The sequence below is a fragment of the Clytia hemisphaerica genome, unplaced genomic scaffold, assembly GCF_902728285.1.
Source record: "Clytia hemisphaerica strain Z4C2 unplaced genomic scaffold, Clytia hemisphaerica genome assembly, whole genome shotgun sequence".
Taxonomy (NCBI): Eukaryota; Metazoa; Cnidaria; class Hydrozoa; order Leptothecata; family Clytiidae; genus Clytia; species Clytia hemisphaerica.
The window spans coordinates 3342700-3367418 of record NW_027103562.1 but is presented as its reverse complement, the minus strand read 5'-3'; the positions used below and the strand labels follow the sequence as shown (position 1 = coordinate 3367418).

Below are 24719 nucleotides of genomic sequence, written 5' to 3'. Positions count from 1 at the left end.
CAAAAGTGCTCAAAATAAGGCCAAATAGAACAAATTTACAATGTCATTCGCCAAAATTAGTTCCGGCCAAAATTAAAAAAATTCACCATCCGGCAAAATAAGTTCCCGCCAAAATTAAAAAAAATTCACCATCCGCTAAAATTAAAAATTTTCAGGATTTTTGCTGCTCGCCAAAATTAGTTCCCACCAAAATAAGTTCCCTCGGATAAATACACAAGGGAAATTACATTGTATTGTATTGTACGATTGTATCATTTACATATTCTTTTTAGTAGGAAAACATAAAATGAAAATACCTAATAAAAGAAATTAAAAACGAATGAAATATATAGTAAGATTGAAATGGAAAGATTATTGACTGGTGGTTGATATGGTTGTGTTGACGATGTTTTAGAGTTGACTTATTGACAATGTTTTTAGAAGTTGGTCATGTCTTCAAATTGGTGAATCATCTGAACTATCGCACCAAATTGGTGTTGCGATTTTTGTCATCTCAGAGAAGAAGTCATTGCATTGTTTTTTCGCGCGCCTTCTATTTTGCGCCAATCAAATTGCGTCACGCATTCGAAAGATTCGAAAATGTTGCAATATCAAAATCAAAACAAATAGTTCCATTTGTGACTTTGTCAGTTTGGCTTTTCAGTTTCTTTTTCAGTTTTCGAAGGTAGACTTTATTTATCCAAACTTTATTCTTATCAAATGGTGATTCAATTTTGGATATCAAAAACTCCCAAGGATGACCAGTAAGTTTTTATTTAATTTGGAGATGAAGAAATGGCAAAAAAAGGCTGAGCTAGAGAGAACTGTCGGCCATTTGTACGAAAAAGGGATTCCTTTTTCGAAGTTTTTCTTCCAGTAAAGTAACACTATTTTATACAGTACAATATTTGAAAATTAAGCTGCTAGTTTGAAAATCAAACCCAGCTCGATGGTTAATTTACTTTGTAGATCAATGTAAAATATGGTTTGGATTTGTAAATGCTTTGAGTTCTTTATAAAATTAAAAACTAATACTCATGCCAAAATTTCCTATGTCCTTTAGAATGTTGAACATAAAGTATATTGTTATTATACATTTTTGAATAGCCCTAAGCCTGAACTTTCAGAAACGATTGTCACTATTAAAAGATAAAACTGCCATGATTCACTGTAAACCTTGGAACACGGCGATAGAATTTCAGATTTTTGTTAAAAAAGTCAGTGAAGTTCAGAGGCTGTAGTAGTACACAAATCTTTGGAGTTAAGAGTCCAAATAAAAACCAAATGGTAGACAAATTATTGTATTTTTCAGAAATATATACATTTCATAATTAAAAGTGATTATAAACACCTAAAAAAAGTGATATTACAGTGGGTTAAATCGTTAAATATGACCCACGCGCCATTTCTGACGTGATTTCGAACGTTTTACCCCCGTCTTTTTGACGTTTATGATTCGAACGTCAAAATTAGGAAACCCCATTCGGCGCGATTACCAAAGGTTTGTCTTTAAAATTAGTATTCTACTACAAGATAGACAATTTTACAATTCTTTTTTGTAGATTCGTCTCTATTGTGACTGACTTCTATGTTTTGATGACGCCGAGGCCAGTTGAAGCCTTTAGTAGCCTCCAGGCTAGCTTTATTTCGAAATATTCCGAGATAGGAACAATCAAAGTTGCAAGCACCATGCCATCGATATGTAACTATCTAACTATATAACTTTCTCTGCTTTGTTGCTCTTGATTTCAAACTATGAAAAAGAAGAAATTCAGGATTTATACAGGGTGACCACCCTTGTTGCCATTGACCTCTTTGTATCTAATCAACCCCAAATCCCGGGGGGGGGGGTACTAGAGTTGCGAGCTAACGGGGGGGGGTGTCGCCCGACTTTCGACCCTTGGACCCTTACCGGAACTAAAAAGGAGAAAACAAAGGAAAATCTTGCAAATTTTACGATTCTTATGGGGACAAATTTGACCAAATTTCGATTTTCCGGGGGTAAAAAGTTGAAATTTTCCGGTTTGATTTTCCCGCCTCTTATCGGGACTTTGGAAATCCAAAAAGGTACCCTTAAAGGCGGCACATACCGTACCCTCCATTTGCCTAAGTACCCCCGGGCCCCAAATACGTCAAAACAACGTTAACCCGGGTTTCAACAAGTTTCTCCGATCATATTCCAATTACTCCATGAAGGACACACATTCGCTCTGAATACTGTGACTCCATGAGAGTAACCTGCGTTGCATCCCTTTAGATTAGAGCGTGGTGCTGGCAGGGGATGGATGATCTGTTATGAGGGATATATGAGTGAAGAAAGAGAGTCTATCACCATGGTTCCCTAACACCCTGTCTGAAAGTGCTTGGGATTCGAATACAACCCATTGCGGTGCAGGTCTGTGATCGAAACCTTCACACTATCACGACATACATCGGATATAAGAAAAAACATACTTGCTTGCTTACTCTATAATTACCAGAACCAGCAACGGTTAACTCCGTCATCGTTTCTGTATAAGTGTTTACATTTAGAAATGCGACGCTTTTATAATCGGGTCTTTGTATCCTACCCGTTCCTTTAATGTACGAATGTTATGAGGGCGGGGCTCGGCTCACAATGCCGGTCCGGATTAGTTGTTGTGGGTCGGGTCGCCGACTTTCGAGGGTTGTCGTGGGTCGGCGCCCTTCGAGAGTCGTCGTCCGACCAGGACATCGTGGGAGCCTCTCTTTCATTTTGTTTGTCCTCAATTTAATCTAATTAATTAATCTTGTCTTTAAAATATGGGTCCACCGTCCTTCGAGAGTCGTCGTTGGTTCCCCGTCCTTCAAGAGTCGTTGTTGTTCCGCCGTTCTTCGAGAGTCGCCGTTGGTCCGCCGTCCCTCGAGAGTCGTTGTCCTTCCACCGTTCTTCGAGAGTCGCCGTTGGTCCGCTGTCCTTCGAGAGTCGTCGTTGGTCCGCTGTCCCCATGGAGTTTAAAGCCCGAAGGGCTAGAGTTGAAGAATCTCTAACCTTTCTTAGGCAAGAAAAAGTGAAGCCTTAAAAAATGCGCCGTATTTTTGACGACAGATTGAATCTAGCAATTCCTTTGTTTACGATGGATATTTTTTTCGAAATTTAGCGGTAAATTTTAGTTTCAATCTGTCATTTGTGTAAAAACCAGGCGAGCCACTCAACTTTGGTAGGATTTGTTGGCTTCAAATCCTACCAAGGAGATTCGATTCTAGCCCTTCGGGCTTATACTTCATTGGCTGTCCCTCGAGAAATATATTAAGATATTAAGAAAACGACGACTCTCGAGGGACGGCGGGCCAACGACAACTCTCGAAGGACGGCGGACCAACGACTCTCAATGGACAGCAGATCCACAATAATATTTTAAAGACCAGATCTAATTAATTAAATTAAATTTAGGACCGACCTCCTCCCCGACGACAACCTTCGAAAGTCGGCGACCCGATCCACGACGACTAGTCCGGACCGGCATTGTAAGCCGGGGGGTAAGTGCCCAGGTAAGTGACCTACCGGACGTGCGGCCCTTAAGGGTAGGTTTTTTGGACTTTGGAAAGTGCACTGTAATAAGGGTTGATTTGTGAGCAAGTGGGAAAAAGTGCACTGTAAGGGTGTAAAATTTGAAAAAATACCAAAATTTGAGAAATTTCAAAAAATTTTAAGTTCATCGCGAATTTGTTTGTCGCAAAAAATAAAACCAGACAGATTACTGGAATGAAAAACCTATTGTTTTATTTGCGATAGGGCGAAAAAAATGAAAAATGATGAAAAATGAAAACGTTTTTTTTTCAGTGGAAATCCAGGTTAAAGGGAGCTTAAGGGTCAGATTTTAGGGACCTGATTTTTGGCCGAACGTACCCCTACGGTCGTTTTCAAAATCGAGTGCCTCTCCCCGGGGAGCTGAACCCACTACAAAATATCCACTACTATCGATGAAGAGAAAACTGAGAAAAGGGGACACCCGGGTTTGAACCAGGGACCTCTCGATCTGCAGTCGAATGCTCTACCACTGAGCTATATCCCCTTGTCTAAATTGATTCTAAAGCAAATACATATTTTTTTAAAAGAACATCCAAACTTTTTCGAGCCATGGATGTTCTTAACTTTTTGAGTTTTAAGCCTGAAATGTTCTTATAATTTCATCATTTTGTGAGTATTTTGGTCCATTTTCCCAAGAAATTGGGTGTTTAGAGTCCACAAAGCCTGAAAATATGCTCTTAGAATTTCTGCCATCACAGCCTTTGTATCTCTTGCTCTCTTCTTTTTATACGGAATCTAACAACCTTTTCTTTTCTTATAGAAAAATTCAATTTAAAACAATTCTATTCCATGGAAACAGAGTGAAGTAAATAACTTTGTGATTGACATATGAATTATCTCATATTACGTAGAGAATAAATATAGATAAAATTCCCCCATCTACAACCTTCGATAGCTCAGTTGGTAGAGCGGAGGACTGTAGAAGAGTTAGCTGACATCCTTAGGTCGCTGGTTCAAATCCGGCTCGAAGGACTAGTTTTCATGTTTTGTTTTTTTAATCTAACATTGTATTACGAGTACTCTGAATCTCTGAATTGGTACAACTATAATCTATCATACTCAATAAGTTATGGCCAGAGGCTAGAGAACAATTTTCAGACTTTCCTATTCCTTTAAAAGAATCAGATGAATGATTGAATCTAATACTTTCTACTTTCTTTGTTTTGTGTGGCACATTTTCAAAACTTAAAATCTGGCAATAAAAGTTACTTTCAATCTGACAATTATAATTCCTTAATCTTTGGACCATATTCAGCCTCAAGTTCCTTATAAAAGTGTTCCTTATATAAAAAAAAGTGTATTTGAATTTGTCATTAGAAGGCCTTAGAAGGGCTTGGATGGGCATTAGAACTATCCCGGGGGGGGGGGGGGGTAGGGGGTACTAGGTTGGCGAATAAGGACACCCCTGTGTCACAGACCCGGTGGACCCCCCACCCCGGTGGAAAAATAGGCCAAAAAATCGTCCCCGGTGGAAAAAATATCCTACAATTTGACCCCACTGCGAAATTGCTCTATGATTTTATCCCCATTGAAAACTGAATGTAAAAAATTGCACTCCAAAACCATCCCACTGGAATTTTCGAGCTGGAAACAATAGATTTTCTATCCCCATTGGCTTTTTTATAGAAATTTTCATCCCCACTGTGGGGAAAACGTTCTACCGGGGCACTGAGACAGGGGTGTATAAGGGGTATGTGCGGACAGGACCTCCGAAAACCGACCCTTAGAGAAGACTGATTTTTGCTGAAAAGGTGACCCTTAGAGAGACTTTTTGAATTTTTTTTTTCGATTTTTGAAAAAAGTCATACCCTTAGAGAGACTTTTTGAAACTTTTTTTTCGATTTTTGAAAAAAAGTCATACCCTTAGAGAGACTTTATTACAATTTTTTCTCTGGAAATCAAAAAATTTCCTAAAAATCCTGAATTTTCCGACCCTTAGAGAGACTTTGAAAGGTGAAAAAACCAACCCTTACAGTCCACACATACCCATCATCCATTTTTGCCTAAGTACCCCCCCCCCCGGGAGAACTATAATTAAGAATAACCATTTCTATCATGCACTTCAACAGACTTCAAAGATTTTCAGTGATAATGTTTCTTTATATCAAAAAAGTAATAAATTACGCAAATTAATAAATGATAGCTGTAATTATGAAAATGTCTCTCCACACTATTTCTTCCATAACACAATACTGTACGTCAATAATTCTAGCATTGAATTCCGGTACAATAAATCGAATAAATTTGAATAACTGCAATTGACATAATTTCAAAGCAGTACATAATATTTCCCTCATTTCATTTCCAGACTGAAAATCTTGCCGATTTTATAATGGAAACCCATTCATCACGAAAAATCAAATGTAGCGCCTTATCCATATTCTCAAGTCATAATAATGAAACCTGATGAAACAGAGAATCCATCCTCATATAAGTCGTTATTCAATTTCGAGACATTGGATTCGTAATACGCGAGGGTACGTTGGTGTTCTTAGCTTTGTTAAACTTCCGTTAAACTCAAGCAATTTCTATTCCTTGCCAAATATTGTTGCTTGTGGTTCGGTCATTTGATGAAACACAACAATGTTTTTATTATCATCCCATTTCATTCTTAGCATCTTCTCTTTCTTGCCAAATGGTTTTACCAGAACACGAGCATACCATCTTTTTGTTTTGAAATAAACCAGCTGAACGAGCAATGATTCCACAGGCTAATCTGAAAAAAAAAATAAAGTCAAAATATTTATTAACAAAACCTAACTGTTAGAAACACTGGTACTATGAACATTGTCTATCATTTTCTTCAAGTAGAAGTCAAAGTTTTTTTGAAAGATACACAAAATTTTCAACCTTTTTCTTTTGAAAATGGGATTGGTATCCGTGAAAAGTTATCAAATTTCAAGATATCGGAAATATTACTTTAAAATCTACGAAAGATCTTTTGATTTTTTCCTTCAAAAATACACAAAATGAGTTTTCTTCCTTTAAAAGCACATCAGACGCCGTTTCTCGTTCTTAGAAAATGTTTACATTGTCTCCTTGGTTAATACACAAAATACAATAGCTCACCCTTTTCCAGCATTTCCATGTGGGTCATTCGAGAAGTCATCTTCTTTTTCATGAAGCACAACAGAGCGCCCAATGATGTCCCAAACCTTTAAACAAACATGAATTTTGAAAGAGGAAATACACGGGTTTCGAATTAAATCTGGCGCGAGAGAAAAAATCAAGTAAATAAAAGGAGCGATAAGGGGAAATGCCTTATAAAAGGTTGATAGATTTCCTTTCTTCTCTTTTGAAAGCCAGGTGTTCATTCAAAAGATGTTTTTCTATTTTAAATTCAATAAAAGAAATATGATTAAACGATTGACTTTTTATTTTAATGTTTTTTGTTTTCATAATGACCCATAAAGTCTGTCAAAATGGAAAAATGAGCTAAAATTGCTTGATACACGGCAAATTTTCGTTCTGTTTACTTGATATTTTTCGTGCAAATTTACATGGGATCAAAGCTAAAGCTAAGCAAAAATTTAATTCGAAACCCGTGTATTGAAGAAATCAGAGTTTTTTCTCCGATAGACGCGAAGAATAATTTTAAAGGGGTCGTAAATAATTGCTTTATTCATATAAAAAACATCTAATTGACTTGACTTCTCTTAATTATAACAGAATTGAACGTTGCTTACAATATTTCGAGACTTTAAAACAAGAGTTAGGGACTCAAAAAATACCGGTACTTTTTCAGATTCTTCAAAATATGGGTAGGTATTGAAATGAGTATAAACTTAATTTACACATTAGGTTCTAGGAAAGTGACTATTTTTAGTGTAAATACCTTAATCATATTGTCTTGGTAACGAAAAACAGCCGAACCTTTTTCACCGACTTCTACATTTCCCATGTCTCCTGCATGCTATTATAAAACAACAAATTACATCACATATATTTCATATCAAAGTGTGAACCTCTTATGAAATTCTTAATTTCACAAAATTTTCTTTTGCATACAGCATTTAAAAAAATTTCAGCGGGAAACAGCCAAAAATTTGGTTCTGTAAACGTCAACATTAGCATATTCACGCTTGATCTCATGCAAATTGGTGAGTTCTATTTTCGCAAAAAAAATGGTAAAAATTAGCAAAAATTATTTATAAAATCAAATCTTGTGAAAATTTATCCTATTAAATTAGAGTTGGAATTAAATTTAGGCCATCATCATGTAAAATTCGTCTTCGTAAAGAAGGTTTTCTTAAGGGAACATTAGCAAATATCGGAGAATGAGGTGGTTCTCTCACCACACTGTGATCAAAGCTTGCATTCATTCAGCTCACAGCAAACTAAGGAATTCTAAGGAATTGGATCTTCTAATATAATGGAGTTTCAACATTGAAATTTACTCTAGATGTGTTTTCTCGGTCACCGTGGCAGTTTTCTGTTGGATTATAATCATCACCAGTGCTATAAAATAAATATTTTGCTCAATAAATATCATCTTAATTAAGGTTAAAGAGTTTTTTAGACATTATAATAAATGTCATCCTGGGTAAACAACCGTTAAAAACGTACCATATATACAAGGAAACGATCTAACATTTCTCCTGTCTTGACGCTTCGCATAAGAACAAGTATTCATCATCAGATGTTTTTAAATTCGTAAATCCGGGCTATAATTTACCTTTCACAGAACGAAGACAAATCACCAAACTGGTGAATATGAAGTCCATACTTTCCAGCATTTAATCCGTTGAATGACCCATCAATAACACAAGTCTCTTCTGTGATCTACAATCAATTAAACATAAAACTTAATATACACAAAATAAATCAATCTAACCTGATAATTGAAATAAACAAAGGATTTGTATTTAGTAGACTCTGTTAGAAATTTTTAACCGATGGGGATAAGGTAAAGGAACTAAACGCAAAAAATGGGTATTCTCACAGTTTATTCAAGTGAGGTTAGAGTTGCTTTAAAGCATCATTGTTTTCCGACGAGGATGAAATTTCATGGTGTTGTTTTCCTATCGGGAAAAGATTTTTTGCGAATGGGTAGAAATCCCTCCTGTTTTGATACATGAAGACTTCGTGAGGTGAGGTGAGCTTTAATTACACGCTTTTTTTATAAGAATATCTTATATAAGAATATCAGAGTGAAAATTGCTGCTTCCTGCTTCCTTTGTTAGAGATAAATTGAAGCTTTGAGGAAGAAATGTAATTTTAACCCAAATGTTCACTCAAAAGTCCAAAACTCTCAAATTGATCATTTCTCATGTTTATAAAAAAGTCAAGTCTAAAAAAGTAATACGTTAAGAATATTTTACCCTCAATTTTGGTACTTTCTTAAGAATACTTGACCCTCATCCAAAGTACACTATTCTTATAAAAACAAGTGATACTTTTATGGACCTACCTAGTTATGCATTTAACACATATATAATTGATATCTACATAAGCGTGACCATTAAACAATCATTCAGAACACAAATAGTGACGATCTATTAAAATTAGTCGTTTGTTTCTTATAAAAAAACACGTTTAGAAACCAAAATTTCATACTCTTGAAGAATTCTTTCATATTCAAGACTTCGAGTGCAAAAAAACATCTCATCAAAAAATTCAGTAATTTTAAGAACATTGATGTATGCTTACAGTGATTCTTATAGATAAATATGCGTTTTTTGAGCTGAAAAATTCTTTTTTTACGAAAATCTGCTGAAGCCATCTTTTACCTACTTTCATGCAAAAAGTCAGAAAATAACAAGTCCAAAAAACCCTTTTTTATCCGTTTTTTAGCTGAAATTTACCCCAAAATTTTTTTCCCAAAAATCTAGCTCCGTCACATTCGAGGGTTTATAGTTATGCATCTTTGTGCAAAAAATCATAAAGAATAAAAGAGCCAATCTCGAGAAACGCTTATACCTAAGTAATTGATAGTGTGCTTATAAATAATATCGAATTTGGCCAGTTTTTCTATAAAAACAAGCGAAACAACCAAAATTTCATGTCTAAACACATATATTCTTTAAAAGTAAGCCCTCATGAGCAAAAAAAACATCTATCTAATAAAAAAAATTGAGTAATTTGACTAAGAACATTGATGTATGCTTATTAATAGTGATTCTTATAGATAAACATGCGTTTTTTGAGCCAACAAAATTTTTTTGCAAAAATTCGCTTAAGCTATCTTTTACCTACGATGGTACCCTACTTTCATGCAAAAAATCAGAAAAAACTAACGAGCCAATCATGAGGAAAGCTAATAACGAACGAACAGACGAACAGACGAACGAACGAACGGACAAAGGTTAATTTATAGGACCTCCACCGGGGCAGGTCCAAAAAGCGTGTATATGAAACGAGAAGTGATGTTTATAAGTTGAATTAAAAAAAGGTTTTGTAAAACAACCAAAAGATTGAAGACTATTAACATTAATTTTTCAGAAATATGAGGTGGGAATTATTACCTGTGTAAAACGTACTAATCCAAGTGTCCTTTGATTACGTTTCAAAATAGATATAGCAGCACCCATATGATTAGAAATATCTGAAATGGGAAAAAAATGTGTAATTTATTTTTTTTTTCATTGAAAGGAGCCTCTTGACCCAAGCTGTTAGGAAAATAATTCAAATTCAGGAAATCCTTTTAAGCCAGAAGGACATTTATGACCAACTTTAAAAGAGAAATTGGAAAACTTTTTCAATATATGGATCTTACTTAATTGCCCTATGGAGGTAAAGACATTTTTAAATAACACCCAAAAACTGATACATGAGTATTTGTAAAAAGAATTGTTTACGATATTTTACTCTTGTACCTAGTCCTTGTCCTTTGACAATAGCAAGCATTCCAGTGGACTCGATAGCTTTTTGAACTACTTCTGAAGGGTAGGTTGTTGTGACGATAACTTGTTGTTGTTGAATGTTGATAGTGACCGAGGTTATACCTAGAATTAGGGAAAAACTATGGTTACCTATGGAAGAATTTTTAGGGCCAAAACTTCAAACATCTTGAAGTATTTCGATTTTCAATATTTCAGAAGAACATATATATTTACTTAGAATTTTTAGGTATCCATTTCTAAATTTGAACCACTGGGCCCAGTTGTTCAAAAGTGGATTAGCGGCCGATTAGCTTAATTTTTGATTAAATCTCGATTAGCGCCAATTAGCAAAAAAAATTGGTTGTTTGAAAAAAAATAGGCTTTAATCTGGATTAAATTCCGATTAAATCAGCCAAATTTTAATCCTGCTCTGACCCAGGATTAGCAAGGATTAAGAAGCTTTTTCCTACAAAACAAGTGAAGTCGCTGCATTGAAGTGAGAAATTCAAGCAAATAAATGTCAAGATGTCAAGATTTTTGAAACACAGGCAAAATGTCCACGATTACTTAATCGTTGTTTGAGCAACGGAAGTCAATTGCCGTTAATTGTCAGGATTAACTAATCGAAATCTAATCGCGATTAGCAGTAATTGGGATTTAATCTAATCAACTTTTGAACAACCGGGCCCTGGTGCCTAATCATCTTTGAGGTCAAAACTTATTTTTTGAAAAGTGTAAAACTCTGCACTAGATGATAAAGAATTACTACACTACACACATCAAGAGGCACAAAACAAAAGAAAACTACCTTAAGTGGACAAATTTTCGCGGGGATTAAATTTAGCGAATTTGGTGAATTTTGCCAAATTTAACAAAAAAGGGAATTATGTGAAAAATCACAACTTTTTAGAATATTTTTGAGTAATTTTCACCCATTTCAGTGTGACAAAATTTCCAATTCGCCAATTAAATCATCGCTAAATTTTACGAAATTGATCTATTGCCAAATTAATCCCCACCAAAAATCATATTTTGGCCAATCGCCAAATTAAATCCACGCCAAAATTTATCCACTAAAGGTAGTCTCTAAAATAGTCCATTGTTTTTCAACACTAGGTTTTACCTTGTAATTTTGAAAGGGAGTCACGAATTGAATTTTCACAATTACCACAAGTCATATTTACATTGAATTCAATCTGAAAGAAAATTATGATCATGTTATCTATCTTTTTAACAAAATCAATCTTTAACATAGTAAGAAAACAACAACTTTTATTTTATTCTAAGCAAAAGTTTTTCGGTAAAACCATCTTCAGTGCTAGATGTTTAAAACATCACGCTTTTCCGCTTACCCTTTAGGAGAAAAATTTAAAATTATTAATTATAAAAGAAATTGACTGACGCAATTTTGCTCTTGATTTTAATGATATAAATTTTTCAAGACAAGATCAAAGTTAAAGAAACTGAAAGATTATCATAGGTTGATATATAGATAACACAAATAAGAAGGGTTAGGTTTCTTATATTTTGATTTTTCAAATATAAAGTTAGAAAAAATTGCAAAGCGTACGTACTTTTCTTGATGCACCCCCTCCCCCCCACGTACGTCTTCGTACGCTTTTCGAAGGACTCCCCCTCCCCCTCAGAGTGTATGTACTCTCGGGTACCTAATAGCCGGGGGGGGGGTGCTAATTAATTTTTCGAAAATTTTCCACCCAGGACATTCTTATTCCAACCCGGAAAATATTTTTTGAAAGTTCACTTTTTTGCCCTAATTCTGCTGTATTAGCCTCCTTTTCGAAAATTTTCCACCCAAGGGTACAAAGTCCAAACATGCGTTTCCTGTAATTTTTGTATGAAGAGTTAGGTCTATACTGTTAGGGGCTGTGGTATACCGTAACTTGGTCTAATGTCAACACCCCTCCTCTAATTCCGACACCCTTTTTATCAGCTGAAATTTATAGGAAGTAGTCGCGCGGCTGAGGTCGAAAAAAGTGGCTAGAAAATGATTTTCGTGATACACCTCTTAGATTCCACTTTTTTCGATGGAAACTCTCGAATTAGTATATGTAGATTCCAAAATCAAAAAGTTTCCACGGTATTATCGTGCAAGTAACGAGTAAATGGCGATTTTTTGCGTTTCCAGGCAAAATTGCAAGGCCTGGAAATTCATGTTTTTCGGGGGGGTCTTCAAATTAAAAAAAGACCTATATCACATGATAGAGCTCTTCAAACTGAGCAAAAAAGTGTATTACACCAAAGTCCCAACTTCTCTAGATCAAAAGTTATGGGCCTATTTGTGGTCAAAAAGGTGTTTAATTTTGCATAAATTAATGCAGATTGTGGGGAAATTCCCTGTTTTCCATCAGTTTTTTACCACAAATAGGCTAATAAATTTTGATCTAGAGAAGTTGGGACTTTGGTGTAATACACTTTTTTGCTCAGTTTGAAGAGCTCTATCATGTGATATAGGTCTTTTTTTAATTTGAAGACCCCCCAAAAATCATGAATTTCCAGGCCTTGCAATTTTGCCTGGAAACGCAAAAAATCGCCAATTACTCGTTACTTGCACGATAATATCGTGGAAACTTTTTGATTTTGTAATCTACACATACTAATTCGCGAGTTTCCGTTGTTTTTTTTGGAATCTAAAAGATGTATCACGAAATGAAACGTTTTTCGACCTCAGCCGCGCGACTAAAGGTTGAAATTGTTTTTCTTTGCTTAGTGGTCAGAGAGGAATAATCCTTTTTCAATCAGTGATTCATATTATTCCTTTCTCTAAAGAAGGGTGTCAGAATTAGACGAGGGATGTCGATATTAGACCAACCTACCAGAACCTACAGTAGTGGTCATTGACCTTGGTTTTGTTGCTGCACAGCAGGCAACTGAGGTTCCCACTCGCAGCGGTTCACTTAGCAAGTGAATGAACCCTCGCCTGGGTCAACCCATGCCGTGTGAGGGGAATTGGGTAGTAAGCCGCGAAAGGGCCTCAAAGCCTCAACCAAATAGAAATAGAAATGGAAAAAATGATGCATGTGCAAGGAGGAGAATTTGGACTGAAAAAGTATACAAAAAAACGCATCAAACTGCCTTATGGAAGCTCAGACTAGAATGACTAGAAATGTATGACATTAGGAACACAAACAATCATGAGAAAAGAAACAAAGTCATATGTGGAGAACCGGAAACACTCTAACATACCGTGAGATTGGGTAACTTGCATCAGTGGAGGCTAACATGCATAGCCCTCAAATGAAAGACCTGGCTGGTCATTAAAATGCAAAAATAAATCTAAACAAAAATGGTAGAGTACAGCTGCGAGCGGAGCTGCGTAGTTGTATTTTAATGACCAGCCAGGTCTTTCATTTGACAGTCAGGCACATCCTAGCAAATGAACGGGGTATTTTTCACTTGCAATTAGTGGCAAATGTAAGGGGTTGAAAACAAAAGTGATGTAATAGCACTGAATACCCCACACAATTGAACCGGGTTGGAAATATTTTGCTTCATTTCAAAGAACTGCATAGATGAAATTTTTTTCCATGGGTCAATTTTGTCTTCGAAGATTGAAGAAACTTTTAACGAAAAAATAAAGTTCCCAGTTTTCTTTCTTTTTTCCCATTTTCAGTTTGAAGTTCATTTTTATTCATTTTCACGCTTTCAGCGAGACGTTCTATCTCATTTACACTGGGTGACGAATAGACCTTTTTTCAAAGAGGACGTCCTGTTGAATAATTATGTAGTCCAGCCATAAAAACAATGATAGAGCCATGCATAATTACTGTATCATGCATATTTTAATAATTATGCATGGTTTTATCATTGTTTTTCTGCTGGACTACATAATTAGGTATTCAACAGGTTGGCCTCTTCGAAAAAAGGTCTATACACCATGCAAATGCTTACCCCGTTCATTTGCCAGGATGTGCCTGACTGTTTGAGGGCTATGCATGTTAGCCTCCACTGATGCAAGTTACCCAATCTCACGGTATTGTGATTGTGCAGATATGTTCAGCAGAGGGTTGGAGAAGCAATCACATATCAATATTTTCTTGAATCGATTATTGATCTTATTGATTTAAACTGGTAAAAAATATGACAAGGGGGGGGGGCGCGGGAGGCTAGCTGGCTAGCAGGGGACCGGGAGACGTTTTTTTTTTCCATTTGGTTGAGTTGCAGGAGGCTTTATAGGCCCATTCTCGCAACTATAGACGCTTACTAATGAGCGTCCCGTCAGCACCTTGAACTGACTACCCAATTCCCCTCACATGGCATGGGTTGACCCGGGCGAAGGAATGTTCACTTGCCAAGTGAACTGCCGTGAGTGGGAATCGAACCCTGGCCTCCTGCACAGAAGCCAAGGTCGACTACCACTATACCACGGCACCTTACGTACAGCGATGCGAAAGAGGCAGGGAAAAAGTATAAAAAAAGCTCTTACCACTGAAGACACTTCTGCCATTTTTGTGGTTTGTTGTTTGTTTGAGATTGAACTACTTGAGCAGTTAGCAAATAAAATAAACTGCCTCCACATTCAATTTAAAAAGTATTGATCTTTTCGACCGCCGGAGGCGGTTTCTTTCATAGTGGTACGCTAATCTCGTTTTGCCTTGGCTCATTACTTTGTCTGCCATTTACTTTCGGGTTTTTTAACTAGATTACCCAGGTGTTTCTCTTTTTTTCCTCTGAATGTCTTTTATTCGGAATTGAATAATCGAGACAAGAAAAATGACTATATTGTAATCTGTTTTCAATGAATAATCTAAAATGTACTGGAGATGACATGTAGGCGTTAATAATGTCCGCGCGCTCTTTCGCGAGCGTGATGCGTGATTATCTGGTACCAGATGTGGAAATATGCTACGACACGCTCTGCTCTGAAGGTCGGGCATATTTTAACATCTGGAAGGTTTGCATTACGGAATTTGACTTGACCGCGTTTTAAAATTTTGCTCGGAGCTTGGAAACGATCAACAGCAAGCTATCATCTGATTCCAAATCGGATGCGGGTGCTAGGCCAGAAAATATAACAAATCTGATTCGCATCAGATTTGTTATATTTTCTGGGCTAGCACCATATTCGTATTTGGTTCGGAATCATGTGCTGCTAGCTTGATTATGTAAACAAACATAAACAACCCCTAATTTAGCTTCATTTACATGAAAATACAACTTAAAACTTGAATTTATTGCTTTTTCCTACTTACCTAGACATACTCGATAAATATTACACTAACCTTCATAGTTTTCAGGACCTCAAAAGTGAATTTTCAATGTGCTCTGTAAAATTACAAAATTGGGCTGTTCTGTAGGCACACAAAAAGTGAAGTTAATCGTTAATAAGATACAAACTACTTTTACAGAAGTCTGTAGATCTTTCTGAAGACAAAATTATCTGTTTTGTACACATGTTTGTACTGCTGCTAGAGACTTTGACTGACTTTGACTGTTGTCGGTCAGTCGGTTGTGTTCAGTTGTCTGGCGGTCAACAGTCGTTTTGATAGGACCGGACAAGATTATACCAACATAAAAGTTACTGAAAAAGCATAAGGAACATACCTGTTACTGTTTCTTTATGATCTTTAAGTTTGGCTTTGAGAAAAATCAGTAAAAATCAGTCACCAAAACAAACAAAAAATAATCAACATTTGTGTGTAAAAAACAATCTTTAAAAGGTTGGTGCATTTACAGAAATTACACTGAATACTAAAAGTAATACTAAGAAAGCATAAAGACATTTATATTGTAAAAAAGTTCACCAAAACAAACCAAAAAACAACCAAAATCTAACAAAAGCTCTTCATTCTTGCCCTTCTTGAATCCGAAATTTGCTTTGTCATTGAAGCGCCAAAACTATAAATAAAAATAGTTTTTGACGGTCGGCGCAGCAGACATTTTCATGCTAAATTTCTGTTCAGTCGGGACGAACATAATTCTTGATCAAGCGAAGATATAGCCATTGAACCCGACTGTTGTCGGCACATCAAAGGGCCACTACTAAATCTCTCCGATGGTATATTGGCCCGCTCCTTTAGAGCTTTAGCGTGGGCGGCCGCCAATACGCCATCGGAATATCAGATAAGATGCGTGATGGAAGGCGGTCGTTTCAGTGTGGTTTAGATCCACACTGTGACCTAGTTTAGTTTTCTGCGTTCCAGGCAGGATTGATTTTGGAAAAAAGGCGAGCTGAAAACTAAAATCTTGGTAGTGAAAAATACTTTCACTTTCGATATCTCATGTTACATAACACACGAAAACACGAAAAATATAGCGCGATCGCGAACCAGGCGGATCATCCTCATCTCTCTGACTTGAGTTTTGTGCGTTTGACAGGCAGGGATAACTTCAAATTAGCCTATCATCTCGGAATATCAGCTGATTAGCCTATCATAGGCTATTTAGCCTATTTCATACAGGCTAATTAGCCCATAATGAAGAAAAATTTGATTTTTGAGCCAAATACTAATAGTCGCATTCTATAAATCCTCAGATTAATCTCTAATCACTCAATTAATGTATATTCCAAATATCATCCCTTAATCAGCTCCAGAATAGGAGATATTCAATTTTTTCTGATTGCGCATGCGCCGAGCATGCGCAGTATAAAAACTTCGACATTTTTCGCGGAAAAATTTGTTAAAATTTTTTTTTTTTTTTTTGCACACGGTACAAGATCAGAAAATTAGCCTATTATCAGTTATTTAGCCTATCAGCTAGTTTTTTTTAAATACATCTTTTCTGGGAGCTGAACACAAAAGATTTTTAAGTGGAGAATGTTCTTTGAAACATATAAGATTTGTTTTTAGTGAAAAAAAGATGCGACTATTAGTATTTGGCTCAAAAGTCTAATTTTTCTTCATTATGGGCTAATTAGCCTGTATGAAATAGGCTAAATAGCCTATGATAGGCTAATCAGCCTATGATAGGCTAATTTGAAGTTATCCCTGCCTGTTTGAGTTGCGGTTAGTGTAAAACGCAGGTCACAGGTCACAGGTCGCAGGTCACAGGTCACAGGTCAGTGATGACAGGTTAACTCTAATCAATGTCATTGCAGAGGAAAATGTTTGGAAAACACAAAGAATTATCAAAAACATAATTCTCAAGCAATTTCATCCATATAAAACCATTTCAAACATCTAAATTTAACCATGTGCTTTTATCGATATTTCGCAGTTTGCGCCGTGTATAACGCAGACCAGAAAATATTTGAAACCATATTATACGTATAACAGGTATATTACATATTGTAATGTTTGTAATGTTATATGATGGTTACATTATAATAAAACAAATCGCTCTAAAACTACCTTCTCAGAGAACTCACGAGCTTCTGATTGGTGTAATTTTATATCCAGCCATATTGTTATCATCACATTCGGCATGCTGAATATTTTTGGTGTTTTTCTCTTGTAAGACATGATATTTTGTAATTCTGTCAATATTTTTGTCAAAAATTGTCATTAAGTCATTAAAATGACAATTGAATAATTAATTAGTTTCATCCTTCTAAAACCACTCTCTTAGGGACCTCACAAGCTTCTGATTGGTGCCGTTTTATATCCATTCACACTATCTACATCACATTCTGTATTATAAATATTTTTCGTTTTTTTGTCTGTTCTTGCATCATATTTTATGATTCTGTTAATATTTTTGTAAGTAAGTGTTACTATGTCAAAATAGGTTGTTATTCTATTCAATTATCATTTTATAATATCTAAATAGCATGTATTACTTTTTTGTAATTTAATGCGCTATGTATTGATGTTATGTTATGTATATGTTATGATCTTTTTTTTTTTTCCGGTCTGCACTTTGTTGACCTGTGACCTGCGACCTGTGACCTGTGACCTGCGTTGTGTTTGGTTCTATACTAACTTAGTAGTCAGTTTGTCTAATGCATCTTATTTAAGCTATACATCACTATACATCACACTATATCATCTTTCTGAGAAAGTAGAACTATTTTTACTCTACAAGTTTCCAGACCACAAAGATAAATGGAGGTATTTCCACTAACAGACTAAACTGATAGTAGTTGCTTTTTGGAGAACGCAACAACCTATTGAATGACTAATTACTCCAAAACCAGCCAAAACAGTTACCGTGAAATTGGGTAACTTGCATCGGTGGAGGCTAACATGCATAGCCCTCAAACATTTACAGTGATGGAGTGCAAGGCTGAAAGCCACATGAATATGGTTCATCCTATAAAAGGAAGTTCATTCTATGTGTATGGTGGCCTATTGAAGTGAAGGTGGTTGAACAAAATGTTTTTGGCATATTGATATGATGTAACTGTCAAATGAAAGACTTGGCTGGTCATTAAAATACAAAGTTAAATCAAAACAAAAATGGTAGAGTAGAGCTGCGAGCGGAGCTGCGTAGTTATATTTTAATGACCAGACAGTTCAAGGGCTATGCATGTTTGCTTCCACTGATGCAAGTTACCCGATCTCACGGTACCTAGAGACAAGATAATTTGTCATGTTTTTATTGGCCGTCACGGAAATCCTACGGAAATCCTAGCCTGGGAATAGCCTAGTCCAGGGCAGGGGGGCACGCAGTTACTACAAGACAGTATGACACTTACTACCGTGGTGGTACTGTATTCAGAAGTTATGAAAACAGTTACTACACAGTGTAGTAACTGCTGTTTGGGGGTGGTGCCAAACACTAAAACTTAGAGCATGTTTTTGATGATATCACTCAAAAACAGGGGTGGTGCCTGGAAATCTTTTCTGAAAACAGTTACTACCAAGGTGTAGTAACTGCAAAGGGTGGTGGTCCTGAAAAAAAGTGCTGAAAAAGCACTTACTACACATCATGTCTTGTAGTAACTGCGCCCCACCCCCCCCTGCACGGTCTAGTTTATGATATTTTTGCTGCTTGCTTAACGCTTGGCGCAGTTAACTCGGCCTGCAGGGAGATTTTTCCGTGCAATGCAGGTTCGGCCTGATTGGCCAGCTTTTGGCCGTATTACTTTAGCAGTACTTTCGCGCGCATTTTGATAATTTCAATGCGCGCGCATAATTTATGGAAAAAGCTGACTCTGCAGAAAAAAAGAAAAGAAATGAAAATGAAAACATTCATTAGGCCATGGCCAGTGCCACCAAAACGTTTCACTTTTTTTCAAAATGTCCGTGACCAAGCTTTTAGAATTGATTTTGGCGGTTAGTGTAAAACGCAGGTCACAGGTCACAGGTCGCAGGTCACAGGTCACAGGTCAACAAAGTGCAGACCGGAAAAAAATAAGATCATAACATATACATAACATAACATCAATACATAGCGCATTAAATTACAAAAAAGTAATACATGCTATTTAGATATTATAAAATGACAATTGAATAGAATGACAACCTATTTTGACATAGTGACACTTACTTACAAAAATAATGACAAAACCATAAAATATGATGCCTAACAAGACAAAAGCACGAAAAATATTTATTATACAAAATGTGATGTGGATGGTGTGAATGGATATAAAATGGACACAAACAGAAGCTTGCAAGGACCCTAAGAGAGTGGTTTTAGAAGGATGGAACTAATTAATAATTCAGTTATTATTTTAATGTCTTAATGACAACTTTTGACAAAAATATTAACAGAATCATAAAATATGATGCAAGAGCAGACAAAAAAACGAAAAATATTTATAATACAGAATGTACTTACTTGGAATACTTGGAAGTGCTTTCGATGGTCTTCCATCTAGGTGAACAATCCAATGTCCGCCTGCCGATTATTGATTTGATGTTTGATTGAGTTGGATGCAGCATTTGTTGTTGCACCTAGAACAGAAGGTTCATCCGGAACAAAAACAAGGAACTTGTCTAGCTTCTTTTTGAATTCTAGCACAGGGCATCCACTTAAATTCCTCAATTCTTTAGGGAGGGAGTTGATGTGATGTAGATAGTGTGAATGGATATAAAACGGCACCAATCAGAAGCTTGTGAGGTCCCTAAGAGAGTGGTTTTAGGAGGATGAAACTAATTAATTATTCAATTGTCATTTTAATGACTTATTGACAATTTTTGACAAAAATATTGACAGAATTACAAAATATCATGTCTTACAAGAGAAAAACACCAAAAATATTCAGCATGCCGAATGTGATGTAACAATATGGCTGGATATAAGATTACACCAATCAGAAGCTCGTGAGTTCTCTGAGAAGGTAGTTTTAGAGCGATTTGTTTTATTATAATGTAACCATCATATAACATTACAAACATTACAATATGTAATATACCTGTTATACGTATAATATGGTTTCAAATATTTTCTGGTCTGCGTTATACACGGCGCAAACTGCGAAATATCGATAAAAGCACATGGTTAAATTTTGATGTTTGAAATGGTTTTATATGGATGAAATTGCTTGAGAATTATGTTTTTGATAATTCTTTGTGTTTTCCAAACATTTTCCTCTGCAATGACATTGATTAGAGTTAACCTGTCATCACTGACCTGTGACCTGTGACCTGCGACCTGTGACCTGTGACCTGCGTTTTACACTAACCGTGATTTTGGTCAATTTGAGGGTGCTGATTCGGAATTTAAGTGTTACCAAGGGGAGAAGACATAACTTGGACCCCCCAATATGGACCCCATTATGGACCCCAATATGGACCCCCCTCAAAAATTGAAAATTGCATCACGACACCATGCAGTCGAATTGTATCATGGTTACCACATGTTTAATTTCATAGACCGGCCATTTATTTGTATTTCTTGAAATAAAATCATTTCATTATCAAAAATAACTTTGAAATTATGTTTTAGAACATAAGGTCACACGTGTCTTAGACACAAGGCACAGCCACAGGTCATACAAATTACAGACCAGAAAAATTGTAACGCGCTCGTATCATATAATTTATATATAACATGAAAATAATATATGCAATGGAAATGATGTATACAAAATATGCTATTTAGAAGATTTCAATGACAAATCATCAATCCCAAATATTGACAAAAATGACACTTAATTTATGTAAATAAGGACATTATCAAAAAATATGAGGTGTATACACCAATTTACAACAAGTGTTTTTTTCATGCTCAATATGATGCTGGCGGTGCAAATGGATATAGATTGTGATGCAATGAAAACATTAAATGCTCCAAGGGGCTCCCCCAGCGGTTTGCGTGATTGGGTGAATGGGCATTTTCGGTTGCGTGAATGCGTGAAAATTGAAAAAAAAATGCGTGAATTGAAAAAACTTGCGTGAACGTGAAAATGTACTTTTTGATTGCGTGAATGCGTGAATCTGGGCTATTTTGTTTGTGAATACGTGAATTTTCCATTTTTTCCACCGATTATGTGCAGTTTTCCCGATTTTCCAATGTTTCCCCGTTTTTTCCTAAAAAATTTTCCGATTTCTGAAAAATCGGGTTATTGCATGAAACTCGAAGAAAATTTGCGTGAATGCGTGAATTTAAAAAAAAAATTGCGTGATTGCGTGAATTGAGGGTCCGCTGGGGGGGCCTCCTCCAAGAGAGCTGTTTTAGAGATATGAAAATAGTATATACTTTTATTATTATTTTTATTTTTATTTTCGTATGAACAGAACATTACATAACTTCAAGTTTTTAAAGGACGTATTTCTTCCACGAGAAAGATGTTACCTGTCATTTTCCTGACAAAGTGACACTTTTCGACAAAAATATTGACAGGGCACTTAAGTGGGATACCTGCAAGCTTTATTTACACCAAATATTATAATTGTACCGAATGAGATGCCTTTGATATAAATAGATAAATATTGTCAAAAGGCAAACACTGGGAAGCGCAGTTTTAGAGATACAATTCTCATCAATTATTCTTTTGTCCGTATGTTGACAAAATGACTTATTTTTACAAAATAATGATCAGATGGTCAAATATACAGCTTCTTTAATCAACCAAAATGCTTTCCCGCCATTTTTGAGGGGGTCCATAATGTGGTCCATATTGGGGTCCATAATGGGGTCCATATTGGGGTCCATATAGGGGGGTCCAAGTTATGTCTTCTCCCGTTACCTTATCTGGCACCCGATGTAGAAATTTTCTTCCGACACGCTAAAGCTCTGAAGGTCGGGAAAATTTTCAACATCTGGAAGAAATACATTACGGAATTTCGCCTGACCGCGTAAGTTTTTAGAAAAATGGGCCCGAGTGCAATTTGGACAGGGAAGGTGTCATGGCCGACAAAATTTGGGTTAGAAAAAACTTCAAAAGGTTATTCACGAAATAAATTCAAATGCAAAACTTTTTGGAGAAGGAATCATGCAAAATATTATCATTCTTTTCACAAGGAGGGCATGTAGAAATACTCAAATAAGTATTTTTCCTTCTTTAAACTGATCACAGAAGCAAAAACAAAATAGAAATAACATTGTACACAAAAAAGCCTGAAAGAAGAGAAAAGTCATAATCAGCATCTATAATAACACTAAAAGAAAAGCTAAAGCTATAGAAAATGAATACTAACCCTCAATGAACACTTTTGTGAAGTTTAATAAAGATTTTATCCAAAAAACTTCAGTTCTGGAACACTGAAGTTGGTTTATCGGTTGTCGACCGGTGGACATTTCAGTTATATTTGGAGGACGGTCTAAGATAGATAACAACATGAAAGTTACTGATAAAAGCCTAAGCCCATAGGAACATACCTGCTTTAGTTTCTTTGGTCTTTGAATGGTATAAAATTTGAGAAAGTGCAGAAAAAATCAGCCATATCAAAACAAACAAAAACAAAAGTTATGATTATCAACTTTTCTGTGGTAGAAACACATTTTTTGGGTTGGTGCACATACAGAAATTACACTGGATACTAAAACTAATATTCAGGGAGTGATAAGTACAGTTAAACTACAAAAAATCCATCAAAAGAAACCAAAAACAACCATAACAGCACACATTTTACCAGCCATGTTGTTTGTAATTTTTGCCGACATACTCATGACGTGGTAACTAACGACAGTGATTTGACGGTCTTTTTGAGGCGCCAGATCTCAAAAAAACAATTTTTGAGCGTTCAGCACGGCCCCGAAAATGAGGGCTAAACTTATGTCGGCACATCAATGGATGACTACTATTTCTCTCCGATGGTATATTGGCCCGCTCCTTTAGAGCTTTAGCGTGGGCGGCCGCCAATACGCCATCGGAATATCAGATAACCCGTTACCAAGCTTGAAAACCCGCAGTTTTTGCGTAATTTGTGATTTTTTGCGATTTTAGGCAAAATTGTAAGCCCAGAAAATTCATGATTTTGGGGGTGTCTTCAAAATCAAAAAAGACCTATACCACGTGATAGAGCTCTTCAAACTGAGCAAAGAAATGTATTATATCAAAGTCTCAACTTTTCTAGATCAAAAGTTATAGACGATTTTATGGTCAAAAATTGATTGAAAACAGGGAATTTCCCCACAATCTGCATAATTTATGCAAAATTATAGCACTTTTTTACCACAAAAACGCCCATAACTTTTGATCTAGGAAAGTTGAGACTTTAATATAATACATTTTTTTGCTCAGTTGGAAGAGCTCTATCACGTGGTATAGGTCTTTTTTGATTTTGAAGACCCCCAAAAATCACGAATTTTCGGGGCTTACAATTTTGCCTAAAATCGCAAAAAATCGCAAATTACGCAAAAACTGCGGGTTTTCAAGCTTGGTAACATTCAAATTCCGAATCAGCACCCTCAAATTGAGTAAGAAACATATCAAAAAGTTGGTCCCAGACATTTTGAATTTTTTCTTTATTTTTGAAACATTAACAATCCACTGGCCACGGCCTATTTCGAAACAAAATGGCTGTTGGGGCTGGAAGTCTAAATACATGTGGCTGATGTTTTGATGTGGTTTTTAGTATAGTTTTCAAGTCTTTAGAGCTTGTGGAGGGGTTTTATGGTAAGTTGATTATGTGTGTTTACCTGGGTTTCCAAAGTTCAGAAAGTCTGTCAACTAGGGTTCACACACAGACTGTATATAACATTCTGTGTCAGACTAATCTACCTTCCACCAAGCGCCATAATCTTAGAACTTTGTGAGGTGAGGTGTTTTATGTTTTTCTAAGATTATGAGCTTGTGGATTCCCAGGCTACGGAAATCCTTGCATTTGCACAGGGTTCGACATGCAGCAAATGAAACGGGTCGAAAACGAAAGTGACGAAAAAATCTCGTGCAAATACACTCGATCACTGCGACCTGTTGCATTTACACAGAGTGGAAAAATGTTACACTTGATTATAAAAAAATGCACAGATCAAAATTTTAACTCGTAGACAAAAATTTTCTAAAAAGGCTAAAGAATCTTCTAAAGAGAAAATGAAAATGCCATTTGTCTTTGTTTTATGCCATTTTCATTTTA

At 36.0% G+C, this 24719-nt stretch overlaps 1 protein-coding gene and 2 non-coding genes across 3 annotated transcripts; 1 reads left to right on the top strand and 2 right to left on the bottom strand.

Annotated features, from left to right (window-relative positions):
- Positions 1-3941: 3941 nt before the first annotated feature.
- Positions 3942-4013, bottom strand: Trnac-gca (transfer RNA cysteine (anticodon GCA)). Its single transcript has one exon. It is a non-coding gene; the product is annotated as a tRNA-Cys (tRNA).
- A 401-nt stretch (positions 4014-4414) lies between these two features.
- On the top strand, positions 4415-4501 carry Trnay-gua (transfer RNA tyrosine (anticodon GUA)). Its single transcript is given in 2 exon segments — positions 4415-4451; positions 4466-4501. It is a non-coding gene; the product is annotated as a tRNA-Tyr (tRNA).
- Positions 4502-5608: 1107 nt separating this feature from the next.
- LOC136800764 (copper chaperone for superoxide dismutase-like) lies at positions 5609-16575 on the bottom strand. The gene is made up of 10 exons (XM_067057422.1): positions 16488-16575; positions 14795-14907; positions 11474-11546; positions 10345-10473; positions 9994-10073; positions 8205-8311; positions 7927-7987; positions 7365-7442; positions 6599-6684; positions 5609-6245 (listed from the first exon to the last, which is right to left on the bottom strand). Exons 2-10 carry the CDS (start codon positions 14885-14887, stop codon positions 6125-6127), a joined length of 828 nt encoding a protein of 275 aa, XP_066913523.1. The 5' UTR covers positions 14888-14907; positions 16488-16575; the 3' UTR covers positions 5609-6124.
- Between the last annotated feature and the right edge of the window lie 8144 nt (positions 16576-24719).

Bases quoted from the DNA above. Each gene is read 5' to 3' on its own strand.
- LOC136800764 (XM_067057422.1), bottom strand. From the start codon at position 14,887: ATGTGGAGGCAGTTTATTTTATTTGCTAACTGCTCAAGTAGTTCAATC. The intron at 10,074-10,344 runs GTACAAGAGTAA...TTCCCATTTCAG, and splicing joins TGTCAAAGGACAAGGACTAG to ATATTTCTAATCATATGGGT. The intron at 7,443-7,926 runs GTAAATTTCAAT...GTTTTATAATAG, and splicing joins ACCGAGAAAACACATCTAGA to CATGCAGGAGACATGGGAAA.